Below are 23,040 nucleotides of genomic sequence, written 5' to 3'. Positions count from 1 at the left end.
TCTTCATGTTGCCTAAAAACAAAATGTCTAATTTCAATTTAGAGCCATTGTCTGCACAACTCAATATATAATATCTGACATTATCAGCTCTGCTGCATTTTTATGTCTCTTGTAAAATAAATTTTGAGGGGTGGAATAAAATTTTCTTTGTCAGAAGTAATTGGATTGTTGTCAAATAAAATATCTTTCAACATTTTTGTGAAGCTCTGTTGCATTTGTCATTTAATAGGACACTTTTTGATTACAAATCTATAAAAGATGCAATTCTGTTTGGACTTCAGAAACATTTAATGAACAGATTATTGCACATTAAGTTATAAGAACATTAAAGTGACTGCAGTATTATTTCTTTTTACAAAATGTGTCTTAATAGTCTTTTATTGCCATTTATCCTGAGTCAATAAGTTTGAGAAGTTGTTTTAAACTATGATTTGTTTCGGAGTACGTTCTGCTGTGGCGACTGGAAGCACCGATCTTTGTCGCCTGCTAGGAGTCAAAGTCTGCCACACATGTGAGTAGAAGCTCATCTGAGATCTCAGTACTTTTTTGTTCAAAATCATTCAGACTCTTTAAAAATTCACGCTCGTCCTGCTCATCTCCCCACACTTCAGGAGTCTCCTCTGTCGGATGCACGGAGCTGTTTGGGGGCTGGCTGGGTTCAATGTTGCCAGTGTCGTCCATTAGGTACGCCTGATCCTCCTCATCCTGTCAGGGAGAAAGAAGACCTGCTAATTCTGATACAAATACAAAAAGTCTTTCGTTTTTTATTCATTTGCTGTAACACATGTTGATATGGAGTCACCAGAGTCAGGATGTAGCTGACACAGATCTCTTGTGGAAGTGGGAAACCTGCGACAGAAAATGCTTCCATCACCACTTTACAACTTCTTCCTTCAAAGGTACTTTTATTTTGAAATTTTCCATTCAACAACAACAACAAAAAAAAAGATCAGGCATACTTGAGGACCTGAAGTTCCTGCAGTCTGGATCATGACACTTCTGGTACCAGACCTCCTCTTTAAGGTCCACAACAATCCTGCAAAGGAGGAGGCGGCCAAATGAGAACAACTGCAGCCCAGAAAGCACTCAGCTGGAAGCAAGGTGTCAAACTGACATGATGTTGTTGCTCTTATGGAACCTGCTGATGTTTTCACACCAGCGATATTTGGCGATGTCATAAACGAGAAGTTGGTCTGCAGCAAAGTAGTTCCATCGTCGAATGCCTGGTGAGTTCAGGAAGACAGATTCAGAGATCTGGGCCCCAAGTACGTCTCTGACAACAACTTAATGTTGAAAAACCTACAAAATGCTCGAATTAGAATATAGTGGTGCAAGATATGATTACAGAAGTTATAAACTAATGGTAAGAGACATTTCCCATCTAGTTTAATATAAAGGATTGAATTGAATTTCTGCTGAAATTGAATAAAAATATTGTTTGTTGTTTTTTTTGTTTGTTATTATTTGAAAAGAAAACAGGTTTTTCAGAAGTGCTGCTTGTGGTCAGACTTACTTCCCTGAACCCCATCCTTTCTGACCAAGGTAAACACAAAGTTGTCCACTTCTTTGTAAGGAGAGGACAGGCAGCCAGAAAATGTGCCTGTCAGAAATAAAAAAGCAGTTTTGAGCGAAAGTATTCAAAATAATAAAACATAACCCTTCGCACCATTTGCTCAGTGCTTTCTTGCAAGCTCGAAAACTTCTATGACATAAAACAAAAAATATTTACCATTTTGAAGGGGAAAGAATCTATCAAAGACTTTCCAACTTCACTGTTTAGCAGACGATCAACACAGACCAGTGCATAATGATTTGGAGAAAAGAAATGTTGTTAAATTAAGTTTGGCATTACCTTGATTTGAATCGAGACCCAGGTGACTGTGTGCTGTTGGATTTTTAACTTCTTTTGTTTCTGGATCGTCCCATGTAAGAATCCTCTGGCCCGTGAAACTAATAAAAAAAAAAAAAAAATTAAAAAACAAGTGTCGGTCCAAACGTCAACCACCTTTAAGTTTAAAACATTTCGAAAGCTCAAATGTACCTGATGTTACACACTAAAGATGCCAGGAAGACATTTTCTTCAGCAGACTTTCCTTTGGCAGGTTTGCCAGTGAACTGGTTGTCTTCAGCCACGGTGAATGCTGCGTTCCTCCCCACCTTTGAGGACTTGTACAGCCGAAAGTTCCTGTTCTTGGTGTACACACCTGTTTGTGTAAATTCATATGAATAAAATCCAGACATTTAAGATATAAAACTATTTACAAAGAGTCCGCTGGCATAAATTTTCCTTAGACTTATCACTCTAATGTTCATTCATAAAAAGAAATGAAAAAATGTAACAATGCTGACAAGATTCTTTTAAAGTTCATTTGAATGACTTTAAAGCTTTGAATGATCATCATCTGTTTTCACTTTGCACACCCGCCAGAGCTCTTTGGTCTTCTGGGAAAGGTTTCTTATCGTAATCTAATTTAAAAACTAAAACTTGAGGTGATAATTTGTTTTTTAATTTTGGCCCTATTCCCACCCATGGGTGAATTCACAAAGATCTGAGGGCCACAAAAGCTTTGATGTTATTAAAACAAACAAAAAAAAGTTCTAATCAATATCTATCTTTGGAAAACTTTAGGCAGGTTTTTATCTTCATCCGTTTTGTTCTCAACTCAATCCTAAAACCTGATTTTTTTTTTTATAAAAAAAACATATGTATAAATTTAAATACATTTAATATTGAGTGATTTGTTCATTTTGTTTTTTTTTTAAATAAAACACTGTGGTTCATCTCACCCAGATCAACAAAAAGGCCGTTACGACCGTCCTTGTTTTTCACCAGCAGGAAGCTGAGATCTCTCACTTCCTGTTTCTGCCTTTTCATATCTGGACTCTGAGCCAGTTCAGCATCAATATTTGTGCTGCAATGAGAAGAAGATTTACACAAGGTTATGATAAGTGGACATTTATTTTGACAAGTCTTAAAAAGAAAACGGACTGCCTGTAGTCTGTCGGTGAAATGTCCCCTTTATGAAGACGGCTGTCGCTTTTGAGCTTGCTTATTACGGGTTGAAGAATAGCATGGATGAATCTACCTAAAAGATAATAATAAGGAATATCAGATCAATAATCAATGGAAAACCCCCATTTTACGGTCTCCATCTGAGGCTCCACATACCAACATGGATGTTGTCTTTAAAAGCTGCATTTTGTAGCATGAAGATAAGATGTCGGCTGAACTTTTCCTCCGTGCTGGAGTCCAGGTTCAGCACATTTTTCACACAGCATTCAATCCCATAAACTTCCACCAACTTGTCACAGACATACTGCCAAGACACAGCAACAAAGGCAACGTTTAGGCAACATACTCAGGGGCCACTTTATTAGATACACCTGTTCATCGGTTTGTTCCCACAAACAGCCAATCACGAGGCAGCAACTGAATGCTGGGGAAGACAACTTAATGAAGTTCAAATCGATGAGGAAAAAATTGGATTTTAGTGCGCTTGGTGTGAATATTTCTGAAACGTCTGATAACACATGAGCATCACACTCAATTATTGGCTGGGTTTTATAAAAATATTCAGAAATCTTCAGTTGCATGTACGAGAATGCCATGTCAGAGGAGAACAGGGAGACTGGTTCCACATCACAGGAAGGCCAGCGAAGCCGCTCGTTCCAAATAACAATATGTGCAATAGATGCTCTGAACACACAGCAGGTCAAACTTTCAACCAGATGGGCTGAAGCAAAAGTTGACACAAATGTCTGATTATTATCATGAGCATTCAAATGTTGCCAACCTTGATGAACAGGGAAACCATAGAGTTTCCATCAGACCCTTTGTTTGAAGGTTTGTGAAACTCCAAGTCGAAGTACAGCTTACACACCGCCCCCTCTGGTATCACCTCATAACAATGCATCAAGGACTGCGGGTACACCCTAGAAAATGTAGAGGTACAAACTGTCATTTGAGGTCATTTTTAGGTGAAAAAGACAGAAACAACAGAAAGTCAGTGGCAAAAACATTTCTGAATATTACCTGTAATAATGCCACAGTTCGCTGTAACTTGTGACCAGGTAAATCCTTTGACCCAACAAAGCTTTTTCTTTTTCAAGTGCAAAAACATGAACAGCCTGTAAATCAAACAAATGACACGCGTTGGCTGCTTCCGCTCCTCACACAGAGTGAGCGACACATTGCTCATTAAAGAGGTACCTCTTTGCAGCTGTGAGCGAAGCTGATGGCCAGGTTTTGTCGAGGGAAGAGTTTCCAGACAGAGGAGGGCTGGTTCGGCCACAGCCGAGGTTTGTACGGCGTCGTCAAGGGGTTCTGCTGAAACGACAGAGCCAGCCGCTCCACCTTCTTCAGCCTCTCTCCCCACCTGCTCATCCTCAGGTCCTGGTAACCACTTACATGCAATTCAATGAGTCTGCAAAGAAAAAAAAAGAGTTTTTGCACAATTTTCTGTCTTAACAGCATAATCCAAAAAATTAGAAGAAAACCAAGTTCAAATGCCCTTGGAAGGAAATGCTAAGTGTTGGTAAACAATGACAATGTACGGCTTTGGTGAGTTAACCTGTAACATTTTAAATGTGTAAAACATTTTTCCTCAAGGAGAAAATGTATTGTTTTTACTTTTTAAAATGAGACTTTTAAAAGCTTTGATCCTATCCTAGTCTACTTAAATAACAAGACAGCAGCAAGACTATAAGACGTTTCTCGGATTAGATTTTTTGATCATCATTTCGCCTTTTTTGCAAGATTTACAAAGAAAAGCATTCATACCACCACTAGAGAGCTTATTTGTGAAGAAGAAGTAAATAGTATTCTTTTTTCTTTTACAAATAAAAATCTACAGAGTGCGGCATTCATTTATATTCCTCCCTTTTACTTTCACTCCCTACAATAAAACCCAGTGCAACCTGTTACATTCAAAGGGACCCAATTGTGAGTAATTTCATGAATCCAGTTGATCAGTGAAGATCTTAAGAGGAACTCATATTGAAGCATCATGGCACACTATGTTAATTAAGCATTCATTCATTCATTACGATAAAGTACATTCTGGCCATAAAAATACATTTTTTTATGAAAATGAATTCTATCATAAGGCCCGTTAGAAATGGGAACAAAAAAAGAAAAACTTGGCTTTTAGGATTGTAAAGGTTGCAGATTCATCCCTGCTCACCTTCCAGCAGGACAATGACCATAAAAATACAGATAGAGCAACAATTATGATATGTCAAAACCTACAGACTGGAGTTCCAGCCAATCTCACGGAGCTTTAACCTTTTTGCCTAGAAGAATGGGCAAAGATATCAGCGTTTATGTGTCATGATGATGGAAACTCACCAAAACACTGTGCCTGCAGCAAAGTGGAGGTTTTATCATTAACATTGGATCAAAAGGTCATGTTTCCTTCTACTTCACTGTGATGCAACACTGAATAAGACAACAGAGAAGAATGTTTTTTTCTTGTTTTTTCCTATGTAAGGTACATTTCAAGCAGAACTAAACCTATGTTTTGGTTTAATTAGGCGTGGGATTGGAAAAGTAAAAATAAATCAAACTGAAGCCTCAGGAAGAAAAACCTTCCTCTCAGGAACTGCTAATAAATTAACTTGTTAGCTTAGATAGGAGACTCTGCGCCTAGTAGCTCGGTTCGTTACGTTAACGTTGTGTTTACGAGAAAAATGTCCACCTGTTTCCACCGAGCCTCCGTCCAGCTTCTGCGTGCAACTCGACGTAAACAGACGTTTCTGTTTTGGCGCTTCGCAAACCGGAAATGGACTTCCTCTAGTCACGTGATTTAGCTCCAAATATACAGCAAAATAATGTTGCGTTTTTAATCGCAACCTTAACGTTATCATCTCTTACAATGCCATTAACAGTCTTGAAATTAACACACTGTGTAAAGTTGTATGTTATTCGGTAGTTCAACGAAACCATGGCCGTCCGCGCCCCCGCTCACATACAACTGATGGTCTCGTTCACGTTTTCCGGTGGAGCTTTTCAAAATAAAAGCAACTCTCCTAAAATTGATTTCTGACGTTGATCTTGATATTAGCAATTTCGAAAATGTTATTTTAGAAAGTTTTGTTGCATTTCCTGGACTGTTTTGTCAAACATTGTGTGATAAAAATATATTTCTGGGAAGGCAAAAAACAACTAACAAAAACTACGATTTGATGTTGTCAGCATTCGTCCTGGCATCTCTGAAAATTATATGTGAAAATCATTAAGTGAAATTAATCTTGTGCTGCAGAGACTATTATGTATATTAATATTTATATATATATATAAAGGAAGAATAGCTAATGCTTCAAAGTTCACTGAGAGTAGAGACAAAAAGTGGGACGGCTGTAATTGCTGTCAAAACATCTGGACATGTTTATTTCTCAACTCGTACCAAAGAACTTGGCATAGATCCCATATCAGGGTGTTGCCAGCTCTGTTTGTGTCAAATTGCTGTACGGTGCCGTAGTTGAGAACATGTTGTAATAACTTCGTGTCGTGAAAGGAAAAAAAAAAAAAGAGAAAAGAAAGGAATGTAGTTGATGAGAGCACTTCTGTTTAAGCCATTGCAATTTAATTCTTCCCTGAGAGTTGGCCAATAGCTACACAAGAGTTTTTCCCTTGATAGTCGGGTTTCCTTCCCCAGGAAGAGTGGGGAGCTGCATCAGTAGATAAGCATTCTCACAGCTCTGCAGAAATCACACTCTCCACTGCACTGTAATGTTCATGGACAGCCCCTTATGAGATAGCCTTGAATTTTTCTTGTACTTTCTTCGAGTTTGTCTCTTTGTACAGTTATCTGGAGCCTGCAAGGAGAAAATCAGATTTAGGAGGATTTGTAGCTCATCAGACTATTGCAGTTGAGCAGTAATCCTGGTCGTGTGTACAGTCTGGACCGAGTGAAGAGAGTTTTCTTTCTGTAACAGCAGTTTGAAGAGTAGGGCTCTAACATGTTGGGCAGGGGAACGTTGCTTTTGGACACACTGTTATTCTCATTTTTCTACAGCCAAGTAAGTATTTTTGACTATTTCAGGAAACATTAAAAGCAATCACATCAGTAAAAGTCTTTCATCCTGTGATTATTGATTTTAAAGGTTTCCCTGGGTGATGTCAAACTGTTGGATCCTACCTCACCTGTTATTGACGACCGGTATGATGGATGTCGTAAAGAAGCCATGGAGAAGTTTACTCCTGATCTATTAAAAGAAGAGCTTGGCAAAAGTGAGAAATTGCAGAAAGTATGGAGTAAATGGGAAGAGTGGAGAGCATGGAGTAACTGTACCTCACAGATCCCTGGTGGTACTGAAGACCACACTTCTGCCCTCTCCGTCTATCACTTCGGAGATGCAGAGTTTTTAGAGGAGCTGAACAATGCAGTGGAGACAATGATGGTGAATGTTACCACGTATGAAAAGGACTTCCATTTCAAGGCTCTTCATTTCCTGCTGATGGATTCCATGATGTTGCTGAAGCCAAAGGAGTGCAGAGAGGTATATGCCACCCTGAAAGCTGGAGAAAAAGTACCAGAAATAAACTCCAGAGTGAGATTAGCAAGTTTCACAGCAGCCAACTCAGATTTAAGCTCTATAGATTTGTACGACATAACCATTTTTAAAATAAAAACTTGCTTCTATGTCAACCTGGATGACCAACTTTGTCTGAGAAATATTGGGGAATTACTCCTATCTCCAGCTGAACTCTTCACTGTGAAGAGTATAATAAATAAAAAGTCTGCAGACGATGAAGAGTACACAGAAGTTGTTCTGAGCCAATCTAGTCTGGAAAGCAACCACAACTGTGTCATGTTTTCAAGGTGAGACACGTTGAGTTTTCATCAAAGTTCAACATTTAACTGAAGTTAAATTTTCCACAAATATTCACATTAAAACTACATGAAAACCTCTGATTCCTTGATGAACTCTTTTCATTGGAAAACGTTGTAAATGTGTTTTATAAAAGAATATTTATTTCAGGTACCCGTGTTTTTCAGTTATACACAATTTAATGAATATTGAAAGCAATGCATTATTTTAAGTGCTCTGGTCCACCAGCGCACTTGCGATCCAATCAGGCCTAGTTTAGCTTGTTGTATAGACTCAAATGTTGCTTATTCTTCAAAAATGTTTATTGCCCTAGCTTCAGTAGAAGTGAGAATACAGAAAGTGCTGCTACATTGTAAAACCTAACTTCTTTAAGCTTAATAGAAAACAAGGATTTCTGTGAATGTAAAATGACTTGTGACTTATGTCTAACTCCACCTTTTTTATCTCTACAGATCATCAGCTGACATCTCCACCCATTTCTTCCTTCCTCTGCTTGTGGCTTTGCCTTTATATTACATGTGTCTTTAGAAAAGCAACCCAGAAATCCCTGGAAGAGAAAAATCATGTCCTGCTTAGTAACCACAGTCATTTAGAAGAAATTTGTTATTTAGCACAACAATCTTTCTTGGACATGATTATAATAGTAGAAAACAAAATGTTCATTACAGAATAAAAATATTTGAAGTTGTATTTTCACCATTTGATAATGGATGGAGGAATTGTTGCAAAATGGAAAATGTGATCACAATATATTTCAAATAAGGGAAAAAATTTCCACATGGGAAATGCCTGTAGGAAAAATGTTGCATATGTGGAAATGTTCCCATATTTGAATGCTGCACATATGGCTATATTCATTTTTAACACATTTTTACTGTCACATTTGAAATTTTTGTCAACAAGCTTTGCATGTTTCAATATATAAAATACCTGGGAATGTTCCAACAAGTGAAGTGCATGTTTTTGAAGTTGTACATTTTGATAAAAAAAAACTATTTCGACCGTCCTTTTTGTCACATGTGAAATGTGTGCCAACATTTGCATGTTGATGGGTTGTGTGTTTGACTTCAGCTTTGCTCACAATTTGTTGAAGCATCTTTGAGGAAGACACATAAATCCAAGGTGCACACAAATCTGCAGACTGTTGTTGGAATGTACAACCGTTGCAACCGAGTTCAGATTACACATTTTACATAAAAAGCTTCAGATTTTAGATGCCATGTGCAATTACACATGAGCACCATATGTAATTGCAGCGGTTTCACATGTGTTTTACATATTATACCTTCAAAATTCACCAAAATTGCATTTGTCATGAGCATAACATGTATTTTTACATGAATCACAGGGTAGAGTGAGGTGAGTTTGTGCCAGTTTTTACTTGAAGTGACTTTAAAGAAGAACTTCATCATCCAGCAGTTTTGAGCTGACATCATGCCAGCTACATAAACTCACAGTGTAACCTACAAAAGCAAGAAACATGTAAAAAAAAGTTTTCAAACTTATCCTCGACAGTTCACACACATAATAAAAAACCCTTAATCCTAACTTATAATACATATTTTTTTTCTTTTAAATGTGTCTTCATCTTTTGAATGACGTCTATCTTCTTTTTAGAATGAGTAAAACAGCTGAGTCTTCGAAAATGAGAGGTCAAATTACCAATTAGTCCCATGTTTCCCTAGAAGCAAAGGATGGCACGACTTCTCCCCTGTCGCAACTCATCCAACTCTCCCCTGTTTCTCATGGTTAAATTTAATGTAACATTCCCACGAGTAATCACATTCACATGGAAACTTTCTGTTTTTCTTTAGCAAAGACATATACATATATATTTCTCTGCCGTTTTTATGCCGTGTATGCCCTTAGAGGAAAATCAGAAAATATTTAACTTCACCAAGGCTTCCTAGATGAAAAATAAAGAAAAAAGACTGATGGATGACCTTTCTCATATGGCAGGGGGTTATTCTTCTGACAAAACAAAATAGTTATTTTTAGTTGAGGTTACTACACCAATACACACTGTGCTTATTCCAGTGGAATCTGACTGGAAATGAGACGTCGACGTAAAAGAAGAAGCAACTTGTTACAGGAAAGAGGAATTAACCATTCCAGGCATGAACTTAAGGTCACTGAACCTATTTTCTTGGGTTCACTGAAGGAATGTATTTTTTCTCTTGTGTCAGCTTAAAATGAAGCTTTTCACATGGCTGTTGTCTTGAGTTCTGAAGGAAAATGAAGCCGTAAAACATCCGAACCAGGAGTATTTTTGGTCACTGTTTACAGTGACAGCTGACATGAAGCCTCTGATATAATGGAAATCTTCTTGTATTCTTGTTCTGTTTCCTCCTCTGTCAAGCAAACCACACTGAATGTGTGAAATTTGCTCAAAAATGAATAAAAGATTCACTGAGATAATTTATTTATTTAATTATTGCTTCAGACTCTGATATAAATGTCACACAGTCTAACGTGAATTGTGAAGGTGTGCTGAGTATTCACTGAATATCAACCCATTTACCTGAATGCTCTTGTTTTTGCTCATGAAGTTGCTGCTAATGGAGAGAGGATAACCATCTTTATGTTTTGATTTCATGAATTGCGACAAGTTCAATCACGCCAAAGTGAGTGAACGGCGTGCATCTTTGACAGTACATACTTACTTAGTGAGTGTGCATCACTTCCTTAAGATGCAGCCTGCAATTTATTAAAAAAACTTTGAGAGTAAAAGCCGCACCCTGGCAGCTTCCTCTTTTGGTGACTCTTGCAGTGCTGTTTCTTTTAGATTAAAGAGAAAAGGGAGCTCTGCATTCTAGAAAAAGTGAACTGATTTGTTTTAGAAAATCTGAGCCTGGTCGTGTGTACAGTCTGGACCGAGTGAAGAGAGTTTTCTTTCTGTAACAGCAGTTTGAAGAGTAGGGCTCTAACATGTTGGGCAGGGGAACGTTGCTTTTGGACACACTGTTATTCTCATTTTTCTACAGCCAAGTAAGTATTTTTGACTATTTCAGAAAACATTAAAAGCAATCACATCAGTAAAAGTCTTTCATCCTGTGATTATTGATTTTAAAGGTTTCCCTGGGTGATGTCAAACTGTTGGATTCTACCTCACCTGTTATTGACGACCGGTATGATGGATGTCGTAAAGAAGCCATGGAGAAGTTTACTCCTGATCTATTAAAAGAAGAGCTTGGCAAAAGTGAGAAATTGCAGAAAGCCTGGAGAACATGGGAAGAGTGGAGAGCAAGGAGTAACTGTACCTCACAGATCCCTGGTGGTACTGAAGACCACACTTCTGCCCTCTCTGTCTATCACTTCGGAGATGCAGAGTTTTTAGAGGAGCTGAACAATGCAGTGGAGACAATGATGGTGAATGTTACCACGTATGAAAAGGACTTCCATTTCAAGGCTCTTCATTTCCTGCTGATGGATTCCATGATGTTGCTGAAGCCAAAGGAGTGCAGAGAGGTATATGCCACCCTGAAAGCTGGAGAAAAAGTACCAGAAATAAACTCCAAAGTGAGATTAGCAAGTTTCACAGCAGTCGACTCAGATTTAAGCTTTACAGATTTGTACGACATAACTATTTTTAAAATAAAAACTTGCTTCTATGTCAACCTGGATGACCAACTTTGTCTGAGAAATCTTGGTGAAACACTCCTATCTCCAGCTGAAGTCTTCACTGTGAAGAGTATAAATAAAAAGTCTGCAGACGATGAAGAGTACACAGAAGTTGTTCTGAGCCAATCTAGTCTGGAAAGCAACCACAACTGTATCATCTTTTCAAGGTGAGACACGTTGAGTTTTCATCAAAGTTCAACATTTATTCACATCAAAACTATATGAAAACCTCTGATTCCTCAATGAACTCTTTTCATCAGAAAACATAGATGCAAACCTATCTCAAGTCATTTTTATTTAAAAAAAACGAACTCTCATCTATACTTAAGTTATAATAAATCATTGCCCCAAATAAAAGAAATTTTATACCTTCTAATCAGTTATTTGTTTTGTATGAAAAAATGATAATAAACTGCATTTACTTTTTCATGAACTTTTTTTATTTTGGCATTGCACTATTCATTAATCTGTTCTCAACTGCATTCAGAATCAATCCACTATTTACATGCAATAATCATATTTATAGTGCAGTTGGTCAATGTATAAAGTAAGAATGGCCAGACTCCTGCATGATAAACAGAAACTTAAAATGTTTTTCCTTTAACTTTGTCAAATTTTTTAAATTTCAAACACCAGCATCAGTGTGTTTTACCAGAATTTAATGTGACAGAGCAACACAAGCTATCCCATAGTTGTAGAGTGAACAAAGAATAAAAGTTTAAAAGTAATAATCTGAGTAGTCTGATGAGCATTTGTGATCAGCTCCTGTTATTCTGGTACAATTGAATAAAAACCACTGCAAACCATGATTTTCAAAAGTCAAAAACTTAATGTGTCTTTTTAATCTTAGTAAAAAATCCAGTTTTGAGTATAGATGCAAACCTATCTCAAATCCTTCAAGAAGTAAGAAAACAGTTGAGTCTGTGAACCCATGAGAATTTGTCACTATTAAAACAGCAAAAAAAATTGAAATAATAAATCTTTCATCTCACTCTTTGCTGTTCTCCACAGGTCTGCAGCTGAGATCTCCACTCTGTCATTTCTTTCTGTGCTTCTGTTTGTAACTTTGTTTTTGATGTATCTTTAGAACAAATAATCACTCAGTCAGAAATATGCTAGCTGAGTGAAATATGCTCTTTCCTTCTACTGCATGCCATGAACAAAAAGGAAAAGTCACCATAAATCTGTAAACATCCCCAGCATGAATATGTTACAACAGTGATCACAATCCGATGACCTGACCCATCCCATGTTGTAAAATTTTAATATGTCTTGATCTATCTTTCTGTTTTTATTTCTGCTAAGAGTGTATGATGTTCAAATGTAATAAAGTAATCAATGAGCTAAAACTGTTCTCATTTGTTTGGAAACTAAAATAAGTATTCCACAGACTAAAGTGTTCCTTTTTTTTTGTTTAATTTTCCAAAGACTAGTAAATCTGAAATGTTTTCACCTAATATAATACTTTTCTGGTTCACAAAATTACAGAGTAATGGTTGAGGTACGGTGGCGTCAATGATAGATGGACGGACGGTTAAGGTCTCCTTCAACACAAGTGAAAAATTAAATATTGTTTCCATTGGAACCGCTTTAACTTTGTGCCATAAATTCAACATAATGACATGCATGTTGTTTATATAAACATTTTGTTTCTGAAATGTACTATACAAACATACTTCATTGACTGATAATAGCTACTTCACCATGATGGCTGCACATCCTTGATGCTCAGCTGCATCCACCACATACCAAAGTTCAGAGATCAGAGTCATCTCTATGAAACCATCTCAAGAATATTTTAGCTGTGTGTTGTGGTGCAAAGAAACTGAGATCTAACACTGGAACAGTTTAAATTGTATTAACAAAACTCTTTCTGAGGGATTAACAACAACCACTGGCGTTTAACACAAAAAGAGATATACCTCAAACAGAAATGAAATCATTCTACAAATCATTAACAGGCTTTACTCGACATGTAGCAACTATTCTCTTTAAATGCATCACAAAAAAGCATGTATATACAAAATATTATACATCTTAATGAAACGCCAGTGCACTAACATTTCCCTTTCAGTGACGTGGAAATGGGAATTTTGAAGTGTTTTGCAGCAAAAAAAAAAATCATTATTTCTACAACACATTTTAATGAGAAGAATAAAAACTATTAAACTGGACATCAAGCAACAAAAAATAGACCGCAGGTACAAAATATATATATATTTATCTGAACTAAATGAAAATCTGTGAAAATATGCTACGTATCATTCAAAAATGTTTCTTTAATTTATGTAAAGGTAACTCCTGGTATGTTGAAAAATGTACTCCTGCATGTAACGACATAATACAGTTATAACTAAAATCATTCATACTCCTGCCAGATTTCAAAATAATTCTCATTAAGCCAATGAGGTTTTTTTCTCAGGGGAAATAAGAACAGTTCCTGGGGGAAAAGGCCAGTTTGTCTCATAGTGCATCTCCAGATGAGATTAGTTGTGAATTGGTGGTTTACAGACGAATTAAACAACGAATGAATAGAACTTTAAGTGTAGCTGAACAGGATACCCTGTCTATAAAGTTCATAGTTTGTCTGTTTTGTTCACTTCCTCCATCATCTTCATCCACCTTCCAGCTTTAAAACTAGAGTCATTAATGCTTAGGTTGTTGTAAGTTTCCCTTCAACTAGAGTGTTGAAGTATTTATGCGGAGTGCAAAATTTTAATTTGGGAAAATTTGAAGAAAACCTTTTAAGTGCTTAATTTTAAATCAAAAATAGATTTTTAAACAGATGCCAGACGTTTTGGGCTGTGGCTAAGATGATCTGTCTATCATTTCTGTCTTTGTCCTGAAAACTTCCATTCTTTTTGTGAGTTTTATTTTATACTGGTTGCACAAACCTATTGTAATATAGTCCCACATGCTGTCAACATGAGCGTTAATGTCTTTCTTTTAGGAAGTTGCTATCTCAGATGGTCTATTGTCAACCCCCAGATCTATTATCGGTGCCAAGCCAAAGCACCAACAGGGCAACTTTACTGTTTTCAGAGGAAGTGTGTCTCATAGCAAAGGCATCTGGACAATGGAAGAGGTGGAGCAACTACTTCTCCATATTTAATATTTGGGGGCCAAACCTTTGTTTCTGCTAAAGACTTTGCTTTGAGATTTCCTCCCTGTCAGGGCAACAAAATCCTAGTAACTCGTTTCCAGCCTTAAGCTACTTGTAATCTAGCCTTAATTGTCTGGAAAGATATGCAAGAAGTTTCAAAAGATAACACGAGTTGTCAAATGCCAAACATTTGTATAAATAAAATACTGTAAACATAATATTCTGAGCAGGAAATGACAGAGTCCCATGAAGTCTAGCTGTCTTTATTATTCTGCTCAGAGTTTGCCTTTGACCTGTTTCCTCGGGAACAAATACTCTTGCTTTTGCTCAGGATGCTGGTGTCGACTCGAGTCAGGGTACACATGCTGCTCTGGTGACATGGCCGAAGTCGGGTGCTTTGGAGCTCCAGCTCATCGTAGCTTGACATCCGGATGAAGGGGCAGCAGCGGAAGACCTGCTTGAAGCCAGCCCTGAATCTGCAATAAAAACCAACAATGGCTCAATGTGCTTGTACGACGGCTCGATGTACCATTGAGAGATTTTTTTTTTTTTTAAATATACGAACCTGCTGTTGAGGCAGCAGTAGATGATGGGATTATACATGGTGGAGCTCATGGCCAGCCAAAGCACTGACAGGTAAATCTGCTGGATGTACTTCCACTTCATCAGATGCTTATTCAGACCGGTCACAATGAAGTAGACATGATATGGCAACCAGCAGAGGGCAAACGTCACCACCACAATGATCATCATTTTCACCACCTCAATAAAGAAGAAAAAGGCAAAACATTATAGAAGGAATTCTTTAGGACAATCAAATGAATAATAATAAATTTTATTTATGAAGCATTTTTCAAGACACTCAAAGACACTGTGCAGTAATAGACAACAACAATAATAACCACAAGCAATCAGAACAATCACAGATGGGTTAAGTGGGTAAGATTAATGATTTATTTTACAGAATACATTAACCGCTAGAGGAGAGATGCACTGTATCAAATTATTGCTGTAAGTACTGATTTCCACTTGTAGTTCCCAACCAGCAACTAGCTGATTCCTTAAGAGAAAAAGGAAAAAGAAAAGAAAAATGCTTGAAAGATGGAGCAGGAAGATGGAGGTGTGAGGGAACCAGATTATGGAGGGTTTTGAAGGTGATGAGGATTAGAAATTCACAGATATGAGCATCCAAATAAACTCAGGTTCTTTTTCTGACTCTAGTTCTAGTGCTTGCTCTCAGTCTGACTCTGTTGTACATCACTGCAGTACGTATTTTTGAGACGTCGGCTCATTGTTGCCATGCTGAAATCATGAAGGACTTAAAGACTCCAGCGAAATATCCTGAAGACCAAAGTTGCAAGTAATTATTGAAACTGATTAGATTCAACTAGCTAGATTTTACCCAGATAAATCCACAGAAATAACTTTTAAAACACTCGATGGCTTCAAATACATATCAATACGATGGGCGGATATAGGCATTTAAAAAAGTGGTTTTGAAAAAACCTAAAAAAGGAGAAAAATTTAATCGCAGAAAAAAAAAGACTTGTTACTTAGCTGCAAATGAAAAGTGAACAAATTGCCACAATAGTTCTAAAAATTGTAATAGGGGTATTCAGAACAAAGTTTAAAACGGTTTAAAGCTGCTTGTTGATCAATAGTTTGCCAATTTTGAATTTTGATATTTTGAGGTTGCTGATGTTTCCATCAAGCCATCACCTGCAGGGGCATGCACTGGTCCTTTTATTTGAATTTTATAAAAACTCAAAAGTTTAGTGTTTTCCAATCACTTTTCTGTGTTAAATTGCAATGACTTAAATGGAAAAAAATCTATCAGCGATTGGCAGTGATTATCTAACCCTTATCCGATGTTAAACAACAAAACGCTCCACAAATCCCTTTTTTGACACAATAATTTGGAAAAAAAAAATCTATTTAAATCACTCTGGATTTGATTCAGTATTAATGTTCCAGTGAACGACTCGACTGTGATGCACCATGGAGTTCACATCAGGTTTTATAAAACTGTGCAGAAGTTGGTGGAGAAATACAAACATTAAACTATGTTAAGTTTTTTACAGTGTTGACCGATCGCTAAGTTTTCATTAAACTTTTCCATTGTCAGTTAGAGAAAGGTTGCCATGAGAGAACAGAGAAAGGTCTGCAATGATGCCAAGACCAACCAAACACTCGAGCCTCTGACTGTATATATTTCAAAAGGTACTATAACATCCACCTCCCTCTTTATTATGCTCAATCTGCATTTTACTTTTAAGGTTACTTAGTTTCTTAATAAATTAACAACAACTTAAAAAAAATAGATGGAACATAAAAAAATAAATTGTTTTCATCCTTTCTATTTTTAGGATGCGCCTCATAACATCTGTTGAATGAGAGCCAGATTATACTCTTGATGTATTTTTTAAGTTCATTAATGAAATTCACTGTTGGGAATAATCCCTGAGCTGTCTCTATAGATTCCCATTCCCAGCTGTGGCATCCCTAATCCCTTCGCATCCCACGGAGAAGCTTCCACACTATTCAGTGGCAGATGATGATGAACGGCATTTAATCATTTGTCTTGCAGTGCAGCCTTCAGAATTACACAACATTTGGTACATTTGTTCATCAGCAGTGGGGTTTTTTTTTTGTTTTTTTCACAGTGTGAGAAATCAGTTTTACATTTCAAAACTGCCAACATCCAGGCACTACGTCCAGTTTTCAAACATGTGCGCATAACCTCAGGTGGGAGAGCTATTTTACAGAAAGCCCTGTGTATAGTGATCCCTGTGTCAAAGGGGGCTGTTCATGGGATTATGTTTATTGATAAGAAGATCACTGTTCTTGTTGAGATCTTGAACACCGCAGCCAAACTAAATGTGCAAGACATTGCACAAGTTTTATGCATATTTAAAACTAGTCCTTATCACGTCATACAAAGCCCGTTGTTTTCTTGTTGTGTCCAAGAAGACCTCTCCAAAGATCATTTGGAGATCAGCAGAGATTTCAATGTCTTTTTAGAGCATCAAATATTGGTATTTTATTTTCAACTGGGTCATCACCTTGATTGATCATTTGTTAGCTAAGGTTATAAATCAACAAAAACAGTTAAAAACATAAATGTAAAGGTGCATAACTACAGGCATAAGTCATAATTAGATGTTTTTCTATCCTCATTGATTGATTTCTGATCAAATATTTGATTTCCATATGGTTTCAGTGTTTACAATACAAGACAAACCAAAAGAAAAAACAAACACACATAGGGTTATCAAAATTCATGTTGATAGATATTTAAATTACCTTCCTTTTAGCCCGGAGTTGTGCGTGGTAGTTTTCAGATGAGTCTCCTGGGATCTCACTTCCCCACAGCGACACTCCAATTATGGTGTAAGTAATGCCCATCACAGCTAACGGCAGCACATAAACCAGGACAGTAACTATGATGTGATACCTGGACAAATGAAGACATACATTACCAAGATGCCCCAGAGCATGTGACCGACAAAATGTTAAAAGGGAGGATTGCCGTCAGCGTAGCCTCACATGAAGGGGTCGTCCACCATGCGGGGCCAGGCCACATAACAGAAGGTTCTCCCCGGTAGAGTTCTGGTGGTGGAGAAGTAGCAGAGAGGGAAGGCAAGAGCCACAGCGAGGGTCCAAATGCAGAAGATAACTCCCAGTGTGACTTTAGCAGACAGACGAGGCTTCAGAGGATGAATGATGGCCATGTATCTGTTTGTTGGACATCACAAGGGAACTGAGGTCAAATGTGAGCACATTTCTAAGAGTGGACTTCCTAAAACCTGAACATAGGTTGTCCTCCACTGACTGTCCAAAATAAAGTCGCCACCTGAATTTAGCTACAGGTAAGAGTTTATCTTTGAACTTCTTTCACATGGGCAATTATGTTTCAGATATTTACCTTGAAAAGATGCAGTGATTCGTTGTTGATTTCTTTACATCTTAGAGACGTATCACGTGTTTGTAGAAAAGATGTTATCTGATTTCAGATCTCTAAAATTATTGGCATTAATCAAGCAAAGAAAATATCCGACAAGAATCCTGAGACTATTAAAACTAGGCAAAGGACTGCCGGTAAATTACGATTAGGTTACAGGCTAATGATTAAAACTGGAAGGGTAGAAATAATAGAAAATAATCATCTCCATTGAAAACAAGGACCTGGAAATATTGAAACATTTGGGCCAATATTAATTTCTGACAGTAATATTCCTGCTATGGATGATGACCAATATTTGCCAATGTTATTTACAGGAAATAATAGGATAGTACAAAAATATCCTTTTCAGGTCAAAATGACCTGGAACATTACCATCACCTATTACTAAAGTACACAAACAACACAGTGATTCCCCAATAACACACAAACTAAACATCATGAAAACTTATGGTCCAACCTGACTGAGTTTGAGCCACTTTCAAAGAAATCGGAATTAAAATAACTTTTCTCGATGTATAAAATTGTTGGTTTCTTGGTTTAATTCATAAGAATAATGGTACATAAAACACAGGAATGACAAAATGTACATCTTTTCTCTAAGCTGTGGGAAGAACAGACAGATTGTGATTTATTGCTGTCAAGACGTTAATACATTGATGTGACTTACAATGAAACGAACTGAAACCAAGTGCTTTTATTCAGTTTTTTTCCATGGGATCAGAGTTATCACATGCACTGCCCAATCAACTACGGTGAATTGTGAATTGTTTTGTGTTGTCCTTACCTGTCCAAGGCAATCGCGGCCATGGAGTAGATGCTGGCAAACACAGCCGTGACCGGGAAGAAGTTGTGAAACCTGCAGTAGACGTCTCCAAAGTACCAGTCACCGTGGGCCGCGTAGATGAAGTTGATGAGGGTGTTGAAGGCAGCCATGGAGAAGTCAGAGAAAGCCAAGTTCAGTACGAAATAGTTGGTGACGGTCCTCATCCGCTTGTGCGCAAGAATGATCCAAATCACTATCAAATTGCCGAAGACGGCCACGGCCAGCACTGTGACGTATGCCACGGACCAGAGCGCGATGCGCCACGCGGGCTGCGCGAACTGGTTGGCCAAGACTCTGCTGGAGGCCGTGGTGCTGGTGTTGGAGCCATCCCGTTCCGGGGCCATTCCCCCGAGGGTCTTCAGAGGGTTCTCCCGCTCCGAAATGACTCTGATGGGAAGGAGAGAGCGATGCTGATGCTCCGAGCGCAGCGCGGCAGAAGTGGAGTGGGCGTCCCCGACGCGTTGGGAGTCAAGAGGGGCTGAGGTGGGACCTGAGGGACACGCATCATAAATGACTCCTTTCAGCCCCCTCACACAGATCTGAGAATAAATCCTCCAGTCATTATGTTTTTATGGTCCAAACACAAACTGCTCATGTCTCAGAGGTGACTCACTGATAGTGCAAAAAAGATCAAGATGAAATGCAAATATGATCACGGAGTATCCCTTAAAAGCTGAATGGAGAATATTGGTTTCTCTTTTGAAAAATAAACACGCAAGCTTTCATTCCTAAAGGCAGCTGAGGTGTTGGGGGTTGCTCTGGATGTGATACTGTTAATCCTTTGGCAAAGCTCAGATATGTGGGGTTTTATGAATGCTGGTTATATAATCATAATCTCACTGTAAAGTGGGCCTTGGACCACATGATGAAAATCCTTGGCTTATTCTGTCTTGGAATGTTTCGTGTAAAAGATAAATTATTTTTGAAAGAAGTTTTTGTGGCTTTTATTCAGTAGTTGGACAGGAGGGATGGCAAAGAGAAAATTTTGAAGATGTGCAACAAATGATCAGATCAAGGGCTGCAGTGTTGTGAACTGAAACCTAATTTATACATACGCCATGCACAATGGGACTTCTGGTTGGGACTCACATTTTCTCATAAAAACAGATAAAGTGTGTTACAGTGCTGATAATCTGTTTGTTTTGATTAAAACCGCAGATTAATTAAAACTCTAATTTAATTATCTGACACAAAACTTATGAAATTTGTAGATTATTGAGTATTTTAAGTGGAAAATAAATGTAGACTGAAAGAATATCAAAGTTTCATCTTTACACCAACAAAGTAAACATGCAGATACTTTTAAGTAGTTGCTTAGAATGAAAGTACGTAAAGAGAATTAGAAGGTCAGGCTGACGGAACACAATATGAACAATTCATGCAATTCAGGTGGAGAGCTCTCCTCATCTCTCTGTGTCTAAAATCCTTACAGGGGGGTTGTATAAACAGAAGATTAAGTTCAAGGTTCAATCACATGAGTGAGGATTACCTTGCACAATGTGAACTCTTGTGCCTTTTTCTCAACTTAAGGTGACATTTACTGTTGTTGCTGTAAAAAAAAAAAAAAAAAAAGGAAAAATCACAAATTAGTGCACAATTACTTCAAATGACAAACAAATTTACAATCATAAAATTCAGTGCAACTAGTTACTACAGGAGTCCCTAGTAAATAAGTCCATCTGTTATAATATGATAGATGGAGTTATGATATCAATAACACCAACTCCTCTGTGAAGGCTTCAGAGGTTTATTATCGAATATTAGTGAACATTGGAAGCAGAAACATCGGAAACAGATAGAATCACCTGAAAAGAGATCGTGTAAACAAACACAAAGCCAGATTAGCACAGTGAAAAGATAAACCACCACAAAAGCACACAGGGAGCAAAGATACGAAAACTATAATAAAGAACATCATAATCCAGACAGAGAAACTGAAAAGCATCAGAGAGATGACAAAACGAATATGAACTCGTTTGGTGTTGCGTCTTTGTCGTGCAGCCTGCAGAGTCCCACAAGGTGTCTTAATCACCTGCACAGTCTGCAGATGTTGGGGATTTTACATCAAACCTGATGTTACCTCACATGTTCTTTCACTGGAAAGCATCTCAATGTCATTCAAATTAACCAATTAAGCAACACCCCACAAGAGATAACAGTAGCTGTTTTATGTGAAATATTTTTAATTTAATCATATTTAAGTCATTTTATCTTTTGTTGGGCACTTTACAATGCTATTTAATGTCTATCACACAGATCATTCTGTTGTTTTTCTCATGTTTCAAACGGCCAATTAGTGAAGATTTTACCCGCTGAGTTTGTTTTAATGAACCTCCATTGTTGGTTCACCTCCTGTCAGATCCGGATTCCACAGTCTTTTCGTTTTCTAAAAGCTGAAACCACCTTTTATCTGTCACTTATTTACTGCCAGGAACATAAATCACGCAAGCTGTGCCCACTGTGAAAAGACCACAAGAAGGTCAGAGAGTGCGTTTTCCTCCCAGCACGGTCTCATTACGCAGAGGCCGCTGTGCTTAGACCACTCCCTGTCTCAAATGTCACTTCCAAACACGCCCTGTCCTCCATATTAAAAAGGTCACTATCTACTAAGTAACAGATGATCGGATCATTAGCCTCACCCAAAATGATTCTCCTGGGCTTATATGTGAATAATTCAGGTACAATTTAATCAAAAGAGGATAACGGCGTGGCACAGGGTGGGCTGTTCTGCTCCGGGTTTGATTTGTGTGTGTGAAATTAACTCTTAAAGCGCCAGTCACATTCAATAAGTTAGAATTTTAATGCGTTCCTGTAACCCAGCTCACAAGTAAAACACATTATGTAGATAAGTGACACACAGGCTGAAGTTTTAAAGCTTTTATTTCTGAATGATATTTTTCATCAGGCCAGTAAAAAACATTCTTCATGCAGAAATGTGGGTCTGGTGAAAAATCTGTTTCATATCTGCTTAAAGATACTTTGAATCTGACAGACTTCACATGTACAACACCTTTCTTTGGATGATGAAATCAGTAGTGAGATGCTTAAAGCTCGGCATGTTGTTTCAGAACTTCTTCAAAACATTTTTCATTTTTCTTCTCATAAAAGAGATGGATTTTACCAAAATTTAAATCTGCATGAAGGCTGTGACTTTTCAAGGCCATTGGTTGCACTGGATTTTATTTAAGGGCGCCAAAGTAACAAAGGCTGATTACAAATGCTCATCACAGTTCTCAAATTGCTACCTGCTGACTTCAATTCTCCTTTGACTTTACAGGCTTGTACTACATTGTGCTGTGTCTATCACATGAATGAAAAGTAATGTGTTTGAGATTTGAAACAATATTAAAAAAATTACGTGAGTATACTTGTAAGTCACTATTTATTATGCTTTGGTCATTAATGGGTGTGGCTGTACTGCACTATAAAATGTGAAAACATTCAAGAAGGATAAGCAGATATTGTAAGAAAGTGTAAATTCTACCAAAAAAATCAAAGCTTAATTGAAGATCATATGTAGAAAAAACAATATCTTCTTCTGCTTTATCTCATTGTTTCACTCAATTTTTGTTGTTCACACAATTTGGTTGGAAAAATTGTTTTTTTGTTGTTTTCATTTGAATCTGAACAGATTCTGCTGAAGTCAGTGAGCGAGGAAGAGAAAGAAAGAGAGAGAAAGCAGCTTACCCTCCAGGG

General features: G+C 37.6%; 4 protein-coding genes across 5 annotated transcripts; 2 read left to right on the top strand and 2 right to left on the bottom strand.

Moving 5' to 3' along the window:
• Window positions 1-48: 48 nt before the first annotated feature.
• On the bottom strand, window positions 49-5,527 carry primpol (primase and polymerase (DNA-directed)). Its single transcript, XM_055040788.1, has 14 exons — window positions 5,348-5,527; window positions 4,211-4,424; window positions 4,034-4,128; window positions 3,795-3,933; window positions 3,170-3,317; window positions 2,990-3,086; window positions 2,788-2,912; window positions 2,042-2,204; window positions 1,853-1,950; window positions 1,514-1,600; window positions 1,115-1,223; window positions 960-1,036; window positions 803-849; window positions 49-705 (listed from the first exon to the last, which is right to left on the bottom strand). Exons 2-14 carry the CDS (start codon window positions 4,382-4,384, stop codon window positions 487-489), a joined length of 1,578 nt encoding a protein of 525 aa, XP_054896763.1. The 5' UTR covers window positions 4,385-4,424; window positions 5,348-5,527; the 3' UTR covers window positions 49-486.
• Window positions 5,528-6,702: 1,175 nt separating this feature from the next.
• On the top strand, window positions 6,703-10,251 carry LOC129366970 (T-cell ecto-ADP-ribosyltransferase 1-like). Its single transcript, XM_055041130.1, has 3 exons — window positions 6,703-7,020; window positions 7,105-7,823; window positions 8,286-10,251. The coding sequence occupies exons 1-3, from the start codon at window positions 6,961-6,963 to the stop codon at window positions 8,359-8,361; spliced, it is 855 nt and encodes a 284-aa protein (XP_054897105.1). The 5' UTR covers window positions 6,703-6,960; the 3' UTR covers window positions 8,362-10,251.
• Window positions 10,252-10,351: 100 nt separating this feature from the next.
• On the top strand, window positions 10,352-12,913 carry LOC129366971 (T-cell ecto-ADP-ribosyltransferase 1-like). The gene is made up of 3 exons (XM_055041131.1): window positions 10,352-10,821; window positions 10,906-11,621; window positions 12,466-12,913. Exons 1-3 carry the CDS (start codon window positions 10,762-10,764, stop codon window positions 12,539-12,541), a joined length of 852 nt encoding a protein of 283 aa, XP_054897106.1. The 5' UTR covers window positions 10,352-10,761; the 3' UTR covers window positions 12,542-12,913.
• Window positions 12,914-13,296: 383 nt separating this feature from the next.
• tacr3l (tachykinin receptor 3-like) lies at window positions 13,297-20,876 on the bottom strand. Of its 2 annotated transcripts, XM_055041129.1 has the most exons (6): window positions 20,834-20,876; window positions 19,306-19,834; window positions 18,104-18,292; window positions 17,861-18,011; window positions 15,123-15,319; window positions 13,297-15,033 (listed from the first exon to the last, which is right to left on the bottom strand). In XM_055041129.1, the coding sequence occupies exons 2-6, from the start codon at window positions 19,686-19,688 to the stop codon at window positions 14,811-14,813; spliced, it is 1,143 nt and encodes a 380-aa protein (XP_054897104.1). In that variant the 5' UTR covers window positions 19,689-19,834; window positions 20,834-20,876; the 3' UTR covers window positions 13,297-14,810. The 2 variants fall into 2 exon arrangements, with proteins under 2 accessions (XP_054897104.1, XP_054897103.1); XM_055041128.1 differs by lacking the exon at window positions 20,834-20,876 and having other exon boundaries at window positions 19,306-20,105.
• Window positions 20,877-23,040: the final 2,164 nt, after the last annotated feature.

This window comes from Poeciliopsis prolifica, unplaced genomic scaffold (genome assembly GCF_027474105.1).
Source record: "Poeciliopsis prolifica strain line A6 unplaced genomic scaffold, Auburn_PproV2 SCAFFOLD016, whole genome shotgun sequence".
Lineage (NCBI taxonomy): Eukaryota > Metazoa > Chordata > Actinopteri > Cyprinodontiformes > Poeciliidae > Poeciliopsis > Poeciliopsis prolifica.
The sequence above is the reverse complement of the archived record's forward strand: the minus strand, read 5'-3'. Positions and strand labels throughout refer to the sequence as shown.